General features: G+C 38.8%; 1 protein-coding gene across 1 annotated transcript; it reads right to left on the reverse strand.

Annotated features, from left to right (window-relative positions):
- Positions 1-8: 8 nt before the first annotated feature.
- On the reverse strand, positions 9-18,766 carry MYEF2 (myelin expression factor 2). Its single transcript, XM_082321414.1, has 17 exons — positions 18,527-18,766; positions 13,714-13,943; positions 12,450-12,502; positions 11,144-11,151; positions 10,954-11,047; positions 9,888-10,079; positions 9,054-9,207; positions 8,583-8,632; positions 8,433-8,496; positions 8,182-8,283; positions 7,946-7,996; positions 7,801-7,869; positions 7,417-7,515; positions 4,314-4,385; positions 2,891-3,099; positions 2,728-2,779; positions 9-870 (listed from the first exon to the last, which is right to left on the reverse strand). The coding sequence occupies exons 1-17, from the start codon at positions 18,742-18,744 to the stop codon at positions 707-709; spliced, it is 1,881 nt and encodes a 626-aa protein (XP_082177540.1). The 5' UTR covers positions 18,745-18,766; the 3' UTR covers positions 9-706.
- Between the last annotated feature and the right edge of the window lie 1,934 nt (positions 18,767-20,700).

Here is a 20,700-nt window from a genome sequence, read left to right on the forward strand (position 1 = left end):
GATTATACTGATGAAAAAAATAAAAGCAGGAGAGAAAGATCAGTTTCTTCATTTAGTCAAAATAAAAAAAAAATTCAAAACTCCCATTGGGCTCTAAATCTTATTTACAGAACTAAGTCATGTCATTAAAGTAATGTTAAGTAGAACAAAAACATCACAGCCTAATTGGAGCCCTTTCTTTTAGAGTCAAGAATTACAGTATGACTACAACACACATAAAATGAAAATTCTGAAAAAAAGACATCTAATTTTTACATTACAATGTTGATACACACTGGGGGGGGAAAAATAAAAATCAGAAAACACTAAACAAATCCCACTATGCAATCTTGAGATTAACAGAGAAAATGGCTTATTTTATTAAAAACAGTATAACCATTCATTTAAACTGAATGACTAGAGACACTTGGCCTAATTTTCCAAAGGCGCTGAGCATCCAAAGCTTCCACGGTCTACAGGGACCTGCAGGTGCTCAGTGCCTCTAAAAAAAAACAACAAAAATCAGGCAAATTGTCTTTAAAAACCAAACATAGTAAGATTCAGTTAACAAGTATCACAGTATATTAAACACTATACTGTTAAAGGCTGGTGGGATTTAAAAGTTCCTTTTTACAGCTTTTGTAAGCATACAATGTTACTAAAAATGACTTACTAGGATAGAGAAGCTAAACAGACATAGGAATGTTCCTGAACACACAGTTTTAAATTATGCATTGCGATCCAAGCGTACATCAATTTCTCTGCCACTGATTTTTATGCCGTTCATTATCCTACAGGCCTTTTCAGCAGATTCTGGTGAGTCAAATCTGACTGTTCCACAGCCCTTTGATTTTCCATTCTCCATTTTTATTTCTGCAAACATTACATGACCTGAATAAATAAGTTAAACAGCAGTTATTTCAAGTCTTCAGTGCACTAACAACTTAAAGAACTCATCAGAAATTATAAAAAAGCATTTTTAAATATAATGTAGGGGGACATATGAAATTAGCACTTTCAGACTGATTGTATATTCACTCATTCAGGGAAGGTGACACAGGTCAAATCAGCAGTGAATAATCAAAATTAAGATCCACTGTTTCAAATCTTTCTTTCACACTAGCGTAAGATGAAGCATGCCTCTATTTGACCTCAAGTTTGAAGCAAAGTGCCCTATAAGGCTAAGGGAAAGTTTTGTGTTTCATTTACCAATGCTGCCAGAAGTGTGACTACTGACAGGTGTTAACTGAATTGTAGTTCAATCCAGTCTACTATGTTCATCACAGCAACATATCGAGCAATCACAACAATCAAGCAATTTTGCAAAGAAGCTGCAGAGCAAACTTAGAGCCTTTAAAACAGTAAAGTTACCAGGTTAGGAGTGGTAGAAAAGTAGCATGCACTATTCAGTTCCCTGCAGTGTTTTCTTGAGGTGGGACACTCAACTCATGAGGCAGCATTTTTATGCAGATGTCTTGGTACCTCAGAGAGCATTCAGTGCCTGAAGCTAATGAGTTTTTGCTTATGGTATGTTGTAGCACACCACTCCTGAGCCCCCAAATGCCACTAGGAACAAGAAACATTTCCCTAAAATACACAGCTTTTTATTTTTAAAATATAATACAATAGAAGACTGGTCTTTCACTGAAAGAAATTGAACATATGGAGACATGGTCTTTATATTACCTTACGATACTGTTGCTTATATTTGTACTTATAATTCTTAAAAACAATTCAACATAATTACTACATCTGTTAGTTGCCAAGGAGATAATGGGAAAAAAAAAAAAATTCTGAACTATCTGAAAGTTGCCCAGGCAGTTAAGACTTTTTTTTTTTTTTTTAAAAAAAAAAAAAAAAAGAGAGCGAGAATCTGTTTCGCTATATCCTCCAGCTACAAAAAAAATGTGAACATCTGAAAATTTCTCATAGTTGAACTGTGAGTTCTAATTTATATCAAATCTGCAAATAGCTGGATGAAGACTGTCTTAGGTATCAGTAGTATGTTTTAAATTATTTGTCTTTTCTGTCTCTCCAAAAAAAGAAAAGCCATCTGTAATTCAGTTAAAGCTTTCCATTCTGAAAGTGCATTTTCAAAACAAAACAATCACATATTTCTACACCCAGGCTTGATTTTTCATTCACTTCTGTGAAAAGAAAACTTTTCTGAATTAGCTAAAAAGAATTATTGGATATTTGCAGCAATCCTTTATCTTACATTAAAAGGGCCTTTATTTCTTAACAAAAGGGGAAGCACAACAGCCTGCAAATATGTTAATCAGGATCATCTATTTGCATAAAAAACAATCTGCCACTTTGGCAAAATTACTACCTCTGATTTGATGCAGCACCATTTCTGGAAGTAATGCATAACTTGGACAGGCCCAGGCCGCTGCATGCATTTGTCTCAAAATAAATGCTACATTATATACTCTGTGTTGGCCAGAGGATACATAATACCTGCTTTAAAAAAGAAAAAGCCCAAAGAGTAATTTTATTAATGGAATGGGTTAAAGTTTATAGCAGATGAGCACCCAGAGCCCATACTGTACCTTGGTCTTATGTGTTACGTCATGCCTAAAAACTATTTATATAACTCGGGAAAGGTGGAGGAAGTAAGAAAGATTAGGCTAGCCAGACTCTTCTTCAGGATAAGGCAACAACCTTGTCTTCCTGTCCTTATCTAACGAACACCATATAAAACATGAAGTCGATGGAGCTGAGCAGGGATAAGATTCATTTACATACCACACTGACTGAATTTCTCCTTTAGCTTCTGCCAGGTCAAGTCAAAAGGAAGCTAGAATAAAGAAAGCATTATTAATAACAAAATATTGCAAAGAGAAAAAGAGCATGCAATCAAACATGCACATAAAATAGCCTCATGGTTTCTATGTATTCAAATGCTTACATTTCTCACAAATATCTGGTTGCCTTTAGAGCCTAATCTCTCTCTCATGCCACTTCCCATTGGGCCAGGCACAAATCCTCGATCGATATCGATGTTCCTGTCCAGGCCTCCACCCATAGCTGGTCCCATTCGATCAAAACCAGAACTCATCCGATCCATCCCCATTCCCATTCCTCCAGCCATACTGTTCATACCACCCATTCCACCACCTACACAAAGAAAAGAAGGATAAAATAAAAATCTCTTTTTAGTAATAAATGCACAAGTATTTTGTAAAAAAAAAAAAAGTTCTTTTGTGTCAGGAGAAAAATAACTTTAATAGAACTGCTGTAATACAAAACCTAACTTCATATTTGCACAGTGATTTATCTAGTAGCATGGCTAATATTTTAAGTTGAAGTATTAGAAGATACAAAGTGTCAGTTCTAAAATAAAAGTAAAAAACAAACTGCATCAAGCTATTAATTATACCATCTAATGTAGTGAAATGTTGAACACAAGAATTAAGATTTAAAGGCTGTCCAGCTTAATTAATAAAAATTTGATACCCTGTACCAAAGAGATCAAGTAAATAACTGTGACAATGTTAAGATACAGATAATTTGACCATATACACTATTGTTTATTTTGCTTCTTGCAATCACATTCGTCTTTACTTAATACAGCCACACTTACTGACACAACCTTCTAGAGAAGCATATTTTGCAGATAACAGATGTTACCGCAAGTACTGTGAAAAGCATGGACTTTCCTATGATACATGCAATGAAATACATTAATGTATATTATATAAAGAACTAAGGTCAATGGCATTCAAATATCCTATTATAATCTTTCTGGATTCATAATTAAAAATTAATGTAAAGCAAAACTATCAAGATCATTCATGAGGGACCTTCTCTTTAAGCCTTATGCCTCTCAAGATTGCCACTAGCAAGATTTTAGTTTCTCATCTGCTCTAGCCTGAGGAACTCAGACATTTGCTGTAATACAAACTCAGTATTGGAGCTTTGCACAAAATTAAACTGAGTGGTAATCTGAATTCAAGACTGATTTTTTATTTCAATGATGAGAGATTACTGAAGCTCAGCTTCATGAAGTTCACACAAATAACTCTATCTATTTGTCTTTTTTACTGGAACACAAGTTTACTTGAATCACTTCTCCCTCCAAACCAGAAGTTAAAAGCATTTCAAAACTAAGATTACGGGAAAGACTGTATTAGCAAGTTTTCCTCTGAACTTTTACCTCAAAAAAACAGCTTTAAAAACTATTAAGACTTGCAGTCACATGCAAGAGAATTCTACTTCTTCCAACACTGGCAAGACACTACAGTACAACAAAATCCTCTGATACAATTACATGTGCACCATATCATTACATTACCTATGCTTTTACATTCTATTGAAACAAGTTAACCTACTCATTCCAGATCTTACTGGGCCCATGCTAGGCGCTCCCATTCCTCCTGCAAAAACACCAATCATTGCACCACCTAAACAGAAAAAAAACAATAAAGTGACATACACTGAAACCAGCAGTTAGTGACAACAACAAAGCACACGCTGAGGAAGGGCACTGATCTCTGTTACCTGGCAATTCTTTTCTACAGAACACTTTTAACCTGTGCCTTTATTATTCAAACTAAATAGGAAACATCTAGTAACATTGGTTGTTCCTCCTCTATTATGGGATTTAAGCTACTCTTGATTTCTTTCTAGCTTTTCTCCCCTCTGATAGTCTGCCAGCAGCACAAACATCTTAGAGCTAAATGAGCCATTTCCCACGTTGGGAAGAACAGCCTCTAAACTGAAGGGTTCATCTTATTTGAACTTCATAGTACAGAAATGCCCTAGTTTCTCCCATTTTCAAGAAACCTATGCAAAAGCTAGAAGCAGCTCTCCCAATGTCTGTCTTTACTGCATAAGAAGAGTGAATTGATAGAATTTGATGGGAAAAAGGGAGAAAGAAAGGGAATTGATACTTAATAAAAGCTATTTGGCAGAACCATGGAACCTCCAGAATGGTATCAGAGGCTGATTCTAGAGTGGGGTAAAAATAATTCTTTTCATTGAAGTGCTAATATTAAGGAAAGTAATCCCAAGGGAGCTTCTAGAATTGTAGAAACTCAAAAGAACTACATTCCTGTCACTGCAGAGCAGAGTAGAACTGTCAGCTGCATTTTTCTTGCTTGATTTTCATACCTAAAAGAAACAGCTCAGTTTTTACTTATGGCAAAATAGATCAATACCTGTCGTCTTTAGGCTAGACACCATTGTTTTAATATCTAGAAAAGATCACTGCTGAGTCTTCCATTAGATTCGTTTCCTCCACACAGTTCAACAATTGTTCCCTGCCAGTCTCTTGTGGGAAATATTTGTCTCCTCTCAGACAACATGCTGTCATAGCCATACCAAGACCTCAAAAAATATGGACTAGACTGTTTAAAAAAACTACCAATTTTCAACACCAGCATGATTACTCCCAGTACTTCAGCCAACAGTTTGCATATGAGAAAGATCTTAATACTTATGTATTAGGCCAGAGAGAGACTTGCGATGAAACACCAAGTCAAATTTTGAGATTGCTGTCAACATGACTGGTTTTTGCCCTTAAAAAGAATTGTGAAGAAAAAAAATCCCCACTTTTCCAGAGCTAGAAAACCTTAGTTGTTTGTGAGTACATCCCAGTTACACCCACTCTCTTTTAAAAAGAAAAAAAAAGTCTCCCCAACAGTCTAAGATGCACTTAAAAAAGAAAAACAAAAAAACCCAAAAAACAAAACCAAAACAACTCACAACCTGAAAGCTCAAATAATCCTAATAAGCAAGATTTCAGTTATTTCTGACCTTAGAAACATCCTTTATCTGTACTTTTTCCCCCACTGGCTTTTCACCAACAAAAAATTATATGCTCGGAGATGCTCTATGACACAACCTTTGATTTTTTGGATACTTCAAAATTTTGGCAATTTAAATGGCAACTCCAACGATTCTGCTGCAAATCAGGCATCCTCATTTTCACTAATTGATGCCATAGCCCAATCAGAGACTGTCTTAAGTTGCCCTCCTTGGAACTGGCAAGGTACTAAAGTCAAATGCACTCACAGCATTTCCTTTTAAGATACCATCAACCTAAATATTGTAACAGGAGTACACTAGGGCCTTTCCTGACTAAACACGGTATCTATTAACTATTGTATTTGTAAATCCCTACAATTTCCTTCCATTACTTAAGGATAAGTTGGGAAACTCTTATCTAGGTTCTCAGAACAGTATTTAAATGGTAAGATTGCCGAGAGGTTGTAAGTTGAAGCTTGCTGGATCTACTGAATGACTGACTCCCACACCAGTTTCTCACAGCGGCCATGTTCATGCATTTCAAAACCAACGTGCATTACCAGAAGACTCAGAAGTCTATTGCTTGCATGAACACTTATAACTGAAGTGGCTTTGGATTTTCACTCAGGAACCAGGTGTTTATCCTATGTTGCAAGTAGATAAAGTGAAAGCATATACTTGATTTCCAAGACATTAATTCCAAGACATTAAGACTAACTCAACTGACAAGCTTATTACATTCTTATCACTTCTACACAATTACCAGTGTTCGAAGAGAAGCACACAAGTTACCCTTTGTTATGACTTGCCCACATTAAAAACAAAAAAACCAAAAAAAACCCAAAACCAAAAACAAACAAACAAACAAAAAAAACCCACACACAAAGAAAAAAAATTCAACTTTTAGACTGGATGAAGCTTATGCTCTTAGCAGCTCTTCTCTTTCAGTGGGGAATTAAGGGAGGGGGAAAGGGAGAAAAACAGGGAGGACAGGGAAGAAAACCTGCCTCCTATAATGCATTCATCCAGGTAACAGGATAGTAACAAAGTGCAAGAAGGCTCTACTGTTAAGCACTTCCAGGCCTCTTAAGATAGAAAAGTATCTCATTTGAGGGAACCTAAAAGTAACAAAATTAACTCTGTCAATAAGACATCATCTATAAACAAAACAAAGCTGGTTCAGTTACAGAAGAGGCCAATAAAACCCATTCTGAGCTGCTGAGCACAGAAGGCAGGAAGAAAACAGAGGGCACCAAAATTCACCGTTCCTATCCAATGCTACCCGATTTGCAGTAAAAACAATTTTCCAGCATGCATTTGCTAAAGCAGGCTCCTGGAAGTTACAAAGGTGGTACACATGGGCAGCTTGTTCAGGATTACCAGAAGCATATAATTTAATACCCAAAGGACTTAATACCTCACTAAGTTAACAGTATGAAGCTAAATGCTTTCCTCAAATCACTATTTTGTTTATATTTTACAGATGGAAAAAAAAAAACCCCACACTTTAACGTCCATCCTAAGTGATGGCTATAATAAATACTCAGATTACATCCCTATAGTAATGACTGAGGCAGAGGGGACAGAAGATGACCAAATGAAACCAGGTCTCTTCTTCATTTTTTTTCTAAAACTCTTCCAATTCTACACTGCAATTTGCCACAGGAAATTTAACAGTTACCATACCCATCCTTCCAAAAGAATCTCCAAAACCACGGTTCAATGCCATGTCACTACGACCAAAATCTCTTTCCATGTTTCCTCCCATTCCACCACGGAACATTTCTGTAGAGTACAAAGCAAAAATCCAGAAATATTCTGTTATATACATCGAAGCTGATGTTCATACAACACCTGTTTCACAGCTGCTTATTTACATAGAAGTGGGTTTAACACACAAGTCAGAGGCACCTATTAAATATTTAACTCCCATGCCAGTTCCTATTCCTCCACTCGTGCCACTGACTGTACTTCCTTTGAACTCATCTACATTACCCATACCTAAAGGAAGGGCTTTTAATAAATAAATATTAGCAAACTAAGAAGTGCACAGGAACAGCGTTCACCTACCTCCCATTCGGTTGACTCCAAATCCTCCCATATTAGGCATTCCTTCCATTCCACGAAATCCAGCAAGTCCTGTAAAATAAGGAAGAGTGTTTTCTATGCAATATTAAAAAAATATACTTAATGCAAAAAACTTCACTGCACGTACCGCCTCCCATTCTATTCATTCCGCCAAATCCTGGACCATCTATTCCCATACCTTTAAACCAAAAAGACAAATGCCATTTAGAAGACAGGTAACATCCTAATGGATTTAAAAAAATGCACGCAGTTAACATCTCAAAAGGCTTGCTTTGTTAAGAGTATGTCATTCTTCCAAACATAGAAATAACAATTGTAAACTTAAAGCTCTGTAAAACTTAAAAATGAAGAACACAGATTTACCTCCTGGACCCATGCTCCCCATTCCACCACCCATGCTCAACTGTGTTGCACTGATGGGCTGTCCACCTGGTCCAAGTCCCATACCAATGCCACCAAGACCACCTTGGAAACAAAAATAAATATCACCAGAAGGAAGATTTTCTTCTGTATCATAAAGAGACCACAGGAAGCAAAAGTACTACTGAACTGTTCCAAGACTCTATATCAACATATATTAAGTGCAAGGAGTAGAAAACAGAGTATGCACTCACGAGGTAATTGTGAAGTTTTGCTGTCCGCAACACGGAAATCTTCATGAGGAACTGATTTGTCATCCTGATAAAAAACAAGGATGTTAAGCTATGATCCTTTCAGTGCTTTGGCAGAGACATGTAAGGTAAAAAGAAATGTACGCAGCTTACCATTTTTACATGCATGGGTCTATCGAACAGGAATTGTCCATTGAACATAGCTGAAGAAATGCAAGTCAAGGAATCTAACTACAGAAGACAATTTAACTATTTCAGAAAAATCACTGTAAAAACTTATTTTATTTCTGCACCATTTTTAGGAGTCTTATCTTTCCTTACCGCATCTTTAGAATGCCAATTCAAAGGCCAGAAGAGACTATACAAGCTGTTTGGTATATAAAAGTTAGTTTCACACATGTCACATTCCCACATATTTTAAGCTTGTTCAGCATTATCAGGAACACCTTTTTAGACTCTAGCAGTAAACTCAGTCACTACTAAAAATGTAATGCGCACAGTATTACACTCTAGTCCCTATATACTAGCTACAAGGCAAAAAAGCACCATTTGTAAAACTACACTATCAGAAGCCATTAAAGACTAATCCATATTTGATCAATTATTTTTCAAAACCAAGGATACATATTGCTTGAACAGCTTCAATTGCTTGTTCAAAGGTAACTGTTCCCATTCCTCGACTCTTGCCATCTTTATCTTCTTTGATATCTGCACGCTTTACAGTTCCAGCAATGCTGAATACCTCCTTCAGTTTCTTCCAGCCAACTTTAAAGTCAAGCTTACACACAGAAATATATTAGTGATTTCAGTGCACATTTCTGTTCTGCTATTAAATTTGGAAGAGATTTTCTGCGTTGTTGTAACTCTTCTGCTTCACAAAATGCTGGATATACGTAAATAGCCAGGATTTTGTAATATGCACACACTGCAGCCAAGTCCAAAAATGTCAACTAAAAGCAACAATTTATACTACATATACGTATTTTACTTTAGTTAACATACTAAAATTAAGAAATGGATGGGTTCTTGTCAAGAGCAGCTGTACTCCCACAAGTCCCCTTGCAGACCTAACAGTTTTTTGTGCAAATAAAGAACTTATGAAGTAAGCACCTCCGACAAATGTAACAGCTTAAGTTAAAGTAACTAGCAAGATAAACTGAAGTGTATATTTAATTAAAAAGAAATGAAATTGTAAATACATAGTGAAAAGATGTATAAAATATTTTTTCGAATCAACAGATGACTGTGCAATAACTAAAAGTGCATGTCAACCTCAAGAGTTTAACGTATCTTTCATGTCCACAATCTGAATACATATCCAGCATTTTTAGATGAATATACTAATTGCGAACTAACATTTCCAATTTCCTTGTTATATTAAAACTGAATTATGCAGGAATATAAGATTGTTTTACAAAGATCAAATATTACAGTTATGAAATACAGTTTTAAACTTACATTAGCAACAAAAATAGTGGACCCAAGCCTGCCTGCCTGCAAGTTACTGATAACCTCAGGAGGAATGTTTGGATTATTGAGAATAGAAGGTGGCAAATTCATTATTCCAGGTGCCACATCAGGTCCATGTCCTCCTGGAAACTGTCCTCCTACACGCTGCAATGCCCTACGAGCATGTTCACCTTCAGGATCCTGAAACATGGGCAAAAATAAAGCCAACTTAATCATCAACAAGAGGACTGGCAACAAACAAAAAGGTACTATTTGAAATTCTACATAAACCCATCAAAATTATCAACTAATATCCTTGTCCATGTCAGAGGGATCAAGAACTGAATTAGCATGGAGACCTAATTCCCTCACCTCTAGAGGTGGGTCCTTTCAGATGAGGGTTGAGGCATATTGGCAAAGCACTTGTTGAGGAAGCGTGCACTGCCACTTCACATGCTGTACCTAGCCTATGGACAAGTAGAAAAGATTTCAATCTAAAGGACTGTCAGTCTAGCACCTTCTTCCAAGAACTGAATTAATTTAATTAGGTTTTTTTTATTATTTATTAATACCATTATTAAAGTTGTAACAGGACAAAAAGAACTGCATCAGACACTGATATACTCATATACTACAACACTACAATAGAAATGTTGACATTAATTTCACTTTCCAGTCAGCGCAAGTTCTCTACTTCCAGCTCCATTTTTGCACATATGTAGTAGTCTGAAATTCAGCTCGTTCTGCATCATATTTTGAAGCAGGTAAGCAATGTAAACATAGAATCCTTTAGGCTGGAAAAGGCCTGATGACACTAAGGTAAGAATATGAAGTTAAAGTCGTTTTAAGGAAAAACAGTATTAGATTTTTTTGACTTTAGGATACACTTTTTGTCAGTTCACTTGGCCTAGTATCAAGACCTGCAAGCTAACAGGGACTTTAGCCCATTAAGAAAATGTCATAAAAAAACTAAACTGGAAATTACACAGCTAAGATGCTCAAAACACTGCATTGTCATCTCAGTAGTTATAATATCTTCACTATTTCAAATTAAAAACAGCAGCAATAACCATACCTCTTTAATATTCAGGGGTCTTCCACTAAGATCATATTTGTTCATAGTTTCTAACGCTTTCTTAACAAATTCTTCATCTTTGAATTCAACCACACTTAGAGGGAACAAAACAAATAAAGTTTAAAATGTTAAAATTAACAGAATGTTTGGATAGTAGTGTGTTTCTACACACATAGAAAAAGAAACTTACCCACAACCCTACATCCATGACGATTTGTCATCATATGTAAAGAGAAAAAAGAAAAAAAGTCAGTCAGCACATATGATAGAGCATTTAAGATTCCAGCTAAAGATCCCAGCTCACTGTTAAATGACTATTCAAGTTATTTTCAGCTTCAAAATCCATAATACATGCTCTTTACTGGTAGCCAAGCTGAATTTCTCCTACTTTCTCAACATACGTACCTTTCAAATGCAAGAGAATACATTATCTTTTATTTTCTTTGAGCCAAACCAGAATTGGAAAAATGCCACACAGATCCATGTAAGGACAACTGGGGAGAGGAGGTGGGGGGAAAAGGGTGGAAGGAAAGAAAAGAAAAAAAAAAGAAAAAAAAAAAAACAAACCCAAAAACATAACCAAAAACCAATCAAGACACTCATCGTGTCATTAAAAACTGCCCACTGACTACAGAATTCAAATCTACCTACATCCAGTATACCAGTTTGAAGAACAAGGAGTCTGCATACCTCTTCAGTATTACTAGCATAATTGAGATTACTTTTGTAAGAAAATAACCTAATTGACTGCACCAGAATCCTTCTAATACAGCAAAGAGTTGAGGATTGCTTTAAGTAAAGCAAAGCTGACAGCGTGCTTTAGTTTTAACAAGCGTTAAAGCAAGTCATTTACAACAATTGATACAACCTCTGTTAAGACTCAAACCTGCATTTCGCATGTTCTCATCGCAGGTTCGGAGCTACTATTGGCCAAACTTTTGACTATTTTTAAGAAGACAAAGGAGCTTTAACAATCTTCACTCTTAGTGCCTCATTGCTGGCACTCTGTTGGCTACCAACCATCTCCACCCGTTTAGTTTTAAGAAAGCAAATACATTAATCCAGTGTTTAGAGTACCAACCCTGCAAAGCTGTCAAATCAGGCACTTCAAACAGTATATTCTCAGCTAACATTTTATGCTCATTGGCCCCAAGAAGAAAATACTACGCTAACAAAATTTAAATAAAAACAGTGGTTTATTGAACGTCCTTTGTATGAAACGGATTTGTACCAAAACAAAGATGTTGGCTAAAAAGAAGAATTAAGTAAATGCCATTTGTTAACGTTTACAGAAGTATTTTGTCCTTTACAGCCAGCTAGTTTGAGTTGCATGAAAGTGTCAGACTACTTCTAATACAAAATCCTCAAGGCTATCTTAATGAAAAATCAGTGTAAAAATGAAACTTACTTTCCAATAACTGGTACAGGTATTATACAAAAATAAAACTGCTGAGGAACTTTTAAACCTCTAGCAGATCATTGCCCACGGCACTTACCCTTGATTTTCCTTCAGCATCCTTAAACAGCTCCACGTATGTAACCTCACCAACTACATAAGACATACAAAGGGAAAATACCAAGAGACAATGCATTTAAACACCAGTATCTTTCTTTACTGTGCCCCTGTGCACAACTCTACAGAGAAGCACCTATTATTCACCAACAATCAAAACCAGACCAACGTACCTCCTGTCAATGGCTATATAATTTAGCTAATTTTCAGAAATATACAGCAGCCACATTCTCAAAAGCTAAAAACAAACAACTATATTTAACCTAATTCATACTACAGATCATATTTTGGCCAGTATGATATAGTTGGTGAACAAATTCAGATATACACAGTCCCTTAACCTAACAAATGAAACGTCAACGTTCACTGGAAAGTGTTATATTTATCGTCCTACTCACAACACCTGTTTTAAGGTGACTTTCTACCTGAATGTCTTCAATCATAAGTTTGCCTTCAGTAACCAAATTTACACATCAAATATTTCACAGCAAGCCACTCACTTTCTAAAGTAGGAAGTTTCAGTAAATAAACCAATCAAATAGTCACGTCACCTTACAACAGATAAACCAGCAGTTACAGAAGGGGGTTTTGGCATTTTTCGCAGCCTAAAAGCCAAGTGTGCTTTGCATTACTTTTGAAGAATCAATTTTTTCAAGGAAAGCACAGAACTAACTTTTTACAGAATTCATATATTAGCATTATTTTACCCCAAACTTAAAATAAAATGTTTGGGGTAGTAAGATTACGCTATCAGAACTGCAACAATAGTAACAAGCTTTTAATACAAATCTCCAGACAAACAGTCATGGCAGTAGTGACAATGCAGACAAAGTTATTCCACAGCCAGATTCCACCAAAGAAATACAAAACAACTTTTGAAAGACGTCCTTTATTATTCATGTTAACACACTAAATGTGTTGCTTAAATACAATAGCCCTTAAAAAAAAAAAAAAACTACAAAGACTACAACTAGACGAAACACAATCTCTTTAAAAAGTCATGAGGTCATGCATATACTCTCTACTGTCACACTAGAATGGCAGAAGATTGTAAGCACTTCATTTACCCATCCTACCCTGCAATGCAATTGTCTCAGATGAAAGAGGGGGAAGGGAGATAGATGTACCAAGTAAAGGCCAAAAAAAAAAAAAAAAAAGTTGTCAAATTTGTGTGGCTCAAAGGACATGTACATTGCATTTAAGTTCTACCCCTTTCTATGCGAAGTGTATTATAAGGAATAAGTTACCTTTCTCTCTCATAAGATCTTTAATAGCTTGCCATTTCATGTCATACGGGATGTTGCTAATAAAAACTCTGTTACGATTAATAGTCTTCTTCTCTGCAGTGCCTGCATTCTTGTCCTTTGAATAGGGGTGGAATCTATTCTTGTTTCCAAGAGAAGGGATTGCCTTTGGTTTTGCAACATACTTCTCTTTCACAGGTGCTTTCTCTTCTTTTACTGTCTCATCATTATCCCTACATTAAAAAAGAAAACACGAAACAAAAAAATATTAGGCTTGTGTTGGATCATTAGACTATTATATCTCCTATATATATATATAGTTGTATACCACCTATGCTATTAGAACTCCCAGGATGTCAAACGCTGCTTTTCAAATTAGGAAAAGTGAATTCATGTTACCAGTCTAATTCCAAAATATGTTGCTTTATCTAGAACAAAAAAATCATGTTGTAACAGTTTTATTCACTACTGTAAGTAACGAAAGCACATCTCACTACTTCAGTTACATTCCATTTCCATTATGTCTGTCAAGATTCAGCAAGATGGTACTATTAAACTACTACAAATATCAAAATACGACATCTCAGCTGAAAAATAAGCTACAGCATCCATGCTTTGGTGCTTCAATAATTTTCACATCAGACTTGGCTAAGTTACACGATATTCGCCACAGAAGTGAGAGCTGAAATGGTCTCACTTATGGAACAGCTTGGTATACTTCATTCAATGTAATAATAATATATAAAAATCAACTCTGATAGGTTGTAAATAAAATTACATTTTATTTACCACATAAATAATTTTTGTTTATAATTTGCATCAGACTGCTTTTAGACAGAAATTAAAATTCAATTAAGAACAACAAATGCTCTTTCACTTTCATTGCTTAACACTACTAGAATTTGAAAACTTCCTAAATGCATAGGAAATAGGTGTATTAAGACATGCTCTGCATCTAAGACTAATTAAGTCACCAGGTATTATCCACGAGAAACGACAACAAAATAGACTTCTGGCCCTCGGTCTTTCAAAAATTTAGCAACAGCAGCTGCTCTCCTTTTAAAATCTTCTTATTTTTAGATGATAATGCAGGAAAATTTGCTTCCTCTCTTTTAAAGTGGCCCAAATGTCAACTTTGATAAAACTATATGCTTTGAACAGAATTAGAAGAAATATCCAGAACTCCAGATAGTTACTATCACAAGGTGATGTAGTATGCTATCAGAGGATCAAGGTGCCTGAATTGTTACTTTAAAAAAGGCAAACCACTGAACTGAAAGAATCCAGTGATAAAGTCACTAAATAGATGCTACTTAGAGATATATATATATATACACACACAGCGATGTCTAGCTCAAATCTCACTGCAGTTAATGAGAAACTTAAAAAGTACTTTTACACCAATGTTTATTTTAAAAAGCCAGCGTTAGCCACTCGAGTTAGAACAGTTACAAGGAAATGTCCTACAGGACTGTCAAAAGTGATTGGGAAACCCTCCTTCTTAAACTACATCACTACCTTTACAATTTTTCCCACATTTCAGAAGGCTTAGTTTTTATCTCATTTTGCCGCTTTGTAAGGTTTCTGGTGTAAAATTAGCCAAAACAGGCATTTCAGTTTTACAACCACAACATACGGCAAGATCACCGATTTTGATTAATTGAAATGAGTATTTTCAGCTCTCTGCACAGTGATTAACAAAACAGTGAGTAAGTGGCAGTCTTGCACTCAAGAGCACATGCAAGTAGCCTTTCATGAAGCTAAATGTATTATCTACTAAGCTTGGGCGTTTTCAGGGAGGAATAAATTCAAATACATCTATATTTCTCCCATTACTTTTTCCCAAATTTTTAAGTACTCATATGATATGACCTTCACAGTCCTTGTGTTTACAAGTGGATTAAAAGAGGATTAGCAACTGAGAAATGCGTGGACACTCCTCTGGGCTAAGTATTTGTAAAATTTAAAACATTCAAAGTCAACAACACGTTATCTGGTTCAAGCATCCTCCAGCTTCCCTCTGCATCACCCTTCCTCCACACCATCCTGTCTGTTGTGGCAATGTAATTCTTGTGTGGCTGTGTAATGAACTGAAATGGGGGGGAACAATGCAGGGAACTGGAGGGAGCCAGAGGGAGAGGGGAGAGAGAGAGTATCAGGTTTTCCAGTCAGCTCAGTTCCAATTTAGTCCCATTTGCAAATGCAAAACTCCCGCGCAATGAGACCCCTACTAAAATCTGAGTTCTTCCTTAAGTTTTAGGATTAGAGCAATGGATTCTCTTTAGCCTTTTAAGCTCTTTCCTGCTTAAAGGATTATGAAACAGTCCCTGGGTGCTCAGGAAGGGCCAGGTCTCCAAATACAGAATCCACAGGCTCTACAAAACCTGGCTGTACAAACCAGCAGAGAGCACAGAGGATATGAGTCTGGCATAAACTCTGAAATATGGGAAACAAGAAGACACTTCACTTAGTCTGGAGATCACAGCCAGTCTCCTGAAAATAGAGGATTAATTAAAAAGCAATCCTTCTTGCAATACTCATCTGCCAAAACCAACGAGCCAGTGAACAAACTGGAGGCAGAGAATCTTCTGTGAATGTAGCTCTTACCCTCCTCCTTGAGTATTAAAAATAATTTCAATCAAATAATACATTCAAAGCAATGTCATGCTAGTCACCTATAGACCACAGAAAAGACAGTCTCAGAAACTATGAACTGGCATTTTCTTGGGGGAAAAACAATAATAATTTCTACTCTTTACCTTTGTATGAACTAATAATTTTATACATTTAATTAATGTTCGCCTGTGAAATCACTAGCAGATTTCTAGGGCTGAAAAACAGGTGTCTACATTAGTTTGTTAAAAAAAAAAAAGCACATCCTCATTCATTTTAAAAAGAGCAATTTTTACCTTTTGAAAAATAATGCCTTTGAACTTCCATAAAGTTTTGGAAACAAAAGACAAGGTTTCCGTATATAAATACAAAACTAGAAGCCTAAAAAATAATAAGCACAAGATAAATTAACATGAAAGCCTTAAAAGCTGATTTTTTTTAAACAACCTACTTCTCTGCTCACAAGTGTCCATACAAATAATAAGATCAGCAGAGACAGAAATGCAAGAAGTCCACAACATGTGATTCTAAAGCACAAAGATCACTTTAGCTTTATTGCACTGAACAGTTCCACTGCTCAATACAATCAACTTAGGGAAGCGTGCAAGTTGAGACCAGGATTCCTCTCCAATTTAATCTGAGTGCTAAGCAAACCTGGTTACTGAAATATTTTTTTTAAGTAGTACATTTTACCTGCACACTGACAGCTTAATCGCTTGTACACGTGTTTTGGGGAAGACTGGAAACTGTATGCAAAAGAATAAGATTTGAAACTCCATTACCAAGAACTTTGCATTATTTTCAAAGTTGTGATTTCTACCACACGGAATGACTGGGATTTTTCATTTGCTTGCGATTAGTTTTGGAGGGAAAAGAAGAAAACTGCTGACAGAAGGACGGATACAGAGAAATCAAGTCATTACTTTAACAGTAGCAACCCCAAAAGGTGGTAAAATACTATAAGCCTCAAGATGAAAAAGGGTCACAAAGTTCCTGCGAAAATTCAATCATACTTCGTGTAGTTTGAAAGCTGAGGGCCAGGCTCGGGGCGGGGGGGGGGGCGGGGGGGGAAGACTGCTGTTTTATGGTAGTGTGAAATTTATAACTTGTAAACTATTTGAATTTCACAGGGAGTCAAGTAAAGGCATGAAGTATGCCTTTATTCCTCCAGCTTTACATTGAACTTGATCCCATGTGCATGTTTTAAACACAACAGTATCAGACCTGGGCTGTTTAGAACATGTCAAAGCTCCACAGATCTCAACACCTTTGATGTATTTCAACAGTAGTTCTACTATAAACGTATTACCCTCCAAGATATGAATGAGATTAGAAATAGATATTGAAATTCCAATAATATGAGGCCAAAATCTAGTTCATGTAAAGAACAATGACCCTCGAAGCCTGACATCAAGAACAACCAAACCCATAAAAGGTTACTCACAGTATTGTTCTAGAGAGCTGGTACTTCTGGCTCCCTTACGCTATGTTCCTTTTAGACCTGCTATATAAGGCACAGTTTACATATTCCATATATGATGTTACTATTTACAAGAAAAGTTTGTGCGTGTATGTGGGGGGGGGGTTTGTTTCTTTGTTTGTGTGTTTTTAAAAAGTAAATCACTATAGCGCTGTCTTACCATTCTCACGTAAACAAAGATTAGTTCAAAGGCTTTACAAAACATATCGCTACGGTAAGAAGTGGAAACGTAAACAAAACCAGAAACGACTCAGAACACTTCTAGAAACGGGTCCTGTGAGAAAGAACTGGCCTGACCAGAGCCCGTGACAGCAGCCCGGAGGCTCACACCAGCGACGCGGCCAGAGCTCAGCCCGCCGCCGCGGCTCCCCGCGCAGCCGCCCGGCCCTCAGCGACTGCCACTTCACCTTCCCCCACACCCCGGCCGCGGCCTCCTCCGTGCGCCCTGCAGCAGCTTACCGGGGCGGGAGAAGCCTCCCTCGCCTCGCCGCCCCACCGCCTCAGCCCCGGCCGCCGCTCGCCGCCCCCCGCCGGCTCCGCGCCCGGGCCCGCGCAGCGCCGGAACCGCTCCGGCCCCCGGCGGGGGAGGAGCCCGGCGGGGCGTGGGGGAGGAGGGGGCCGGCCGCCTTCCCCCCGCCGCGGCCTAGGCGGGCCCGCCGCACCCCCGCGCTTCCCCGGCCGCGCTGCCCCCCTCCGCCCGCCCCGGCCCAGCCCCGCACACACATTTTGACGCCATTAGCGCTGCCCCCGCCGCTCTCGGTCGTTGCCGCTGTCGCTGTCACTGCCGCCGCCTCCTCATCCTGCGGCGGCTGTTGTTGCGGCGGCGGCTGTTGCTGCTGCTGCTGCTGCTGCTGTGGCGGCGGCGGCTGGCCGGCGGCGGCGTCCTCGGCTGCGCGCTGCGGCGCGGCGGCCGCAGCCTCCGGCTTGTCGTTCTCCGCCATTTCGTGGCCGGGCCGCGGCCCCGCTACCGCTGGGTTTGAAAAGGGCCCGGAGCGCCTCGGCCTCGCCGCGCCGGGCCGGCCAAGTCTCGCGAGAACGCGGCTTGCGGCGGCGCGGGGGAGGGGACGCGCCAGGAGGCTTTGCGGGTTGCCATGGCGACGCCGGTGGGCTGCCGGGCCCGCTCTCGCCATGGCCGCCGCACGGCCGCGGCCGGCAGGAGCGTCCCGAGGGATCCGCCGCTCGGCTCCGGCTGGGCAGCCCCCGTCCCGAGCGGTGACTGAGCCTCCGGGGCTGCTGCCCACCTCTCACCGCCGTGCGGCTCTGCCCAAACCCTGGGCCGGCTCCCGAGCGTTCAGTAATTCCCGCCCCGGGCAGGCTATCGCCCTCACGGCGCTTCCCGCCACGTGCAAATGCCCCTAATTTGAAACCGACCACCTCGTGCGGTGGCCAGTGACCCCCGCCCAGAACACCCGCAGGCTAACCGAGCCCCACGGCAAGCGGCTGGCGGGAGCGCAGGCACCTCACAAAAGCCAGCGGGCCTAGCACCGAAGGCTTAACGCCATTTTCATAAGCTTAGGAACATCTGCAAAGCTGTAGGGTGCTAACAATAAACAAGGTATTGCACATTTTCAGCTCTTCACCTTTACGTTTCTAATAATACCATCCACCCCAGCAAATGGCTGCTTGACCCTTAATTTAATTGAGGAGCATCGACCCTGTTGTTTGGGGACCATCTGCACTCCGAAGCAAGTCACCCCGGTCACTGCTTTCTCTCTACTTCAGAAAATAGACTATAACTTATTATTCAAATTTTATGCTAGGAATACTCAATGAATTGAAGTCATGATCTCTTAAAACAAAATTTGCCTTGCATTTTTCCTGCACTTATAGTCTCCTTGTTCCTTCAGAAATCAGTGTAGTCACAAGTAAAGTTCTCTTCCTGCCTATAAGATGTTGTATGGTCTTTTTCTAAACATTTCAGTACCTCCAGCATTAAGAAGATCCCCACGTTCATGAGGAAATGAAGGCTCCTGAATTCTGTGGACCCAGATCACCCCTTAACCTGTGTTGAGACAGCTCGCAGACCGAAAACAGGGACAACCCTTATCCCTAGCCTGCTTAGAGGTGCTGGGACACTCTGCTAGTATAGGCTAAAAAGCTATCAGCTTGCATCTAAATGCTCCTCCAACTGCTGATGTCTGATTATTTATAAACATACAAAGCTACTGGGCAGGTTAAGCTGCAAGTTCAATTATAGTTAGAGCACTGGAAGCTTCTAGATGGACATTTGTTTTATTCTTAAACATAAATAACAATTAAATATGAACAGTTGTCATTCTGCTGTAAAATTTCAAAATTACATAGATCCATGCCACACACACACTACTAAACATTTTGCATTCTCTATCACTCATCCTGGAAGATGTTCAGTTACTTATGAGGTAGAATCTGCAACATATTCCTCTCAGCTTCCCTTGGCTTCTTCAATGCCAATTTCTCTCTATCACTTGGGGGGGGAAATAGGTTTTAAGCAATATTTTTAAAAGAAAAAAAGGATTTCTATCATTTGGACAAAGTTTAGCCTTTTCACTAACCACAAGTACCAAAGTATTTCTAAAGGGGTCACCAAATGGTATATCAACATCTATTATATAAGGAAAACCATTCAGTCCTCCACAGTGAATTTAGATCAGTGGCTTCCAGTTGCTGACCCACAGGAATCATAGAATCATTAAGGTTGGAAAAGACCCTTAAGATCATCAAGTCCAACCGTTAACCCAGCACTGCCAAGTCCATCTATACCATGTCCTCGAGCACCACATTCATCCATTCTTTAAATACCTCCAGGGATGGAGACTCAACCACTTCCCTGGGCAGCCTGTTCCAGTGCCTGACCACCCTCTCGGTGAAGAACTTTTTCCTAATATCCAACCTGAACTTCCCCTGGTGCAGCTTGA

The sequence above is a fragment of the Platalea leucorodia genome (assembly GCF_965183815.1).
Source record: "Platalea leucorodia genome assembly, chromosome: 9".
Taxonomy (NCBI): Eukaryota; Metazoa; Chordata; class Aves; order Pelecaniformes; family Threskiornithidae; genus Platalea; species Platalea leucorodia.

Bases quoted from the DNA above. Each gene is read 5' to 3' on its own strand.
- MYEF2 (XM_082321414.1), bottom strand. From the start codon at position 18,744: ATGGCGGAGAACGACAAGCCGGAGGCTGCGGCCGCCGCGCCGCAGCGC. The intron at 8,284-8,432 runs GTGAGTGCATAC...TTTGTTTCCAAG, and splicing joins CAAAACTTCACAATTACCTC to GTGGTCTTGGTGGCATTGGT. The intron at 871-2,727 runs GTATGTAAATGA...TTATTTATTCAG, and splicing joins GGAGAAATTCAGTCAGTGTG to GTCATGTAATGTTTGCAGAA.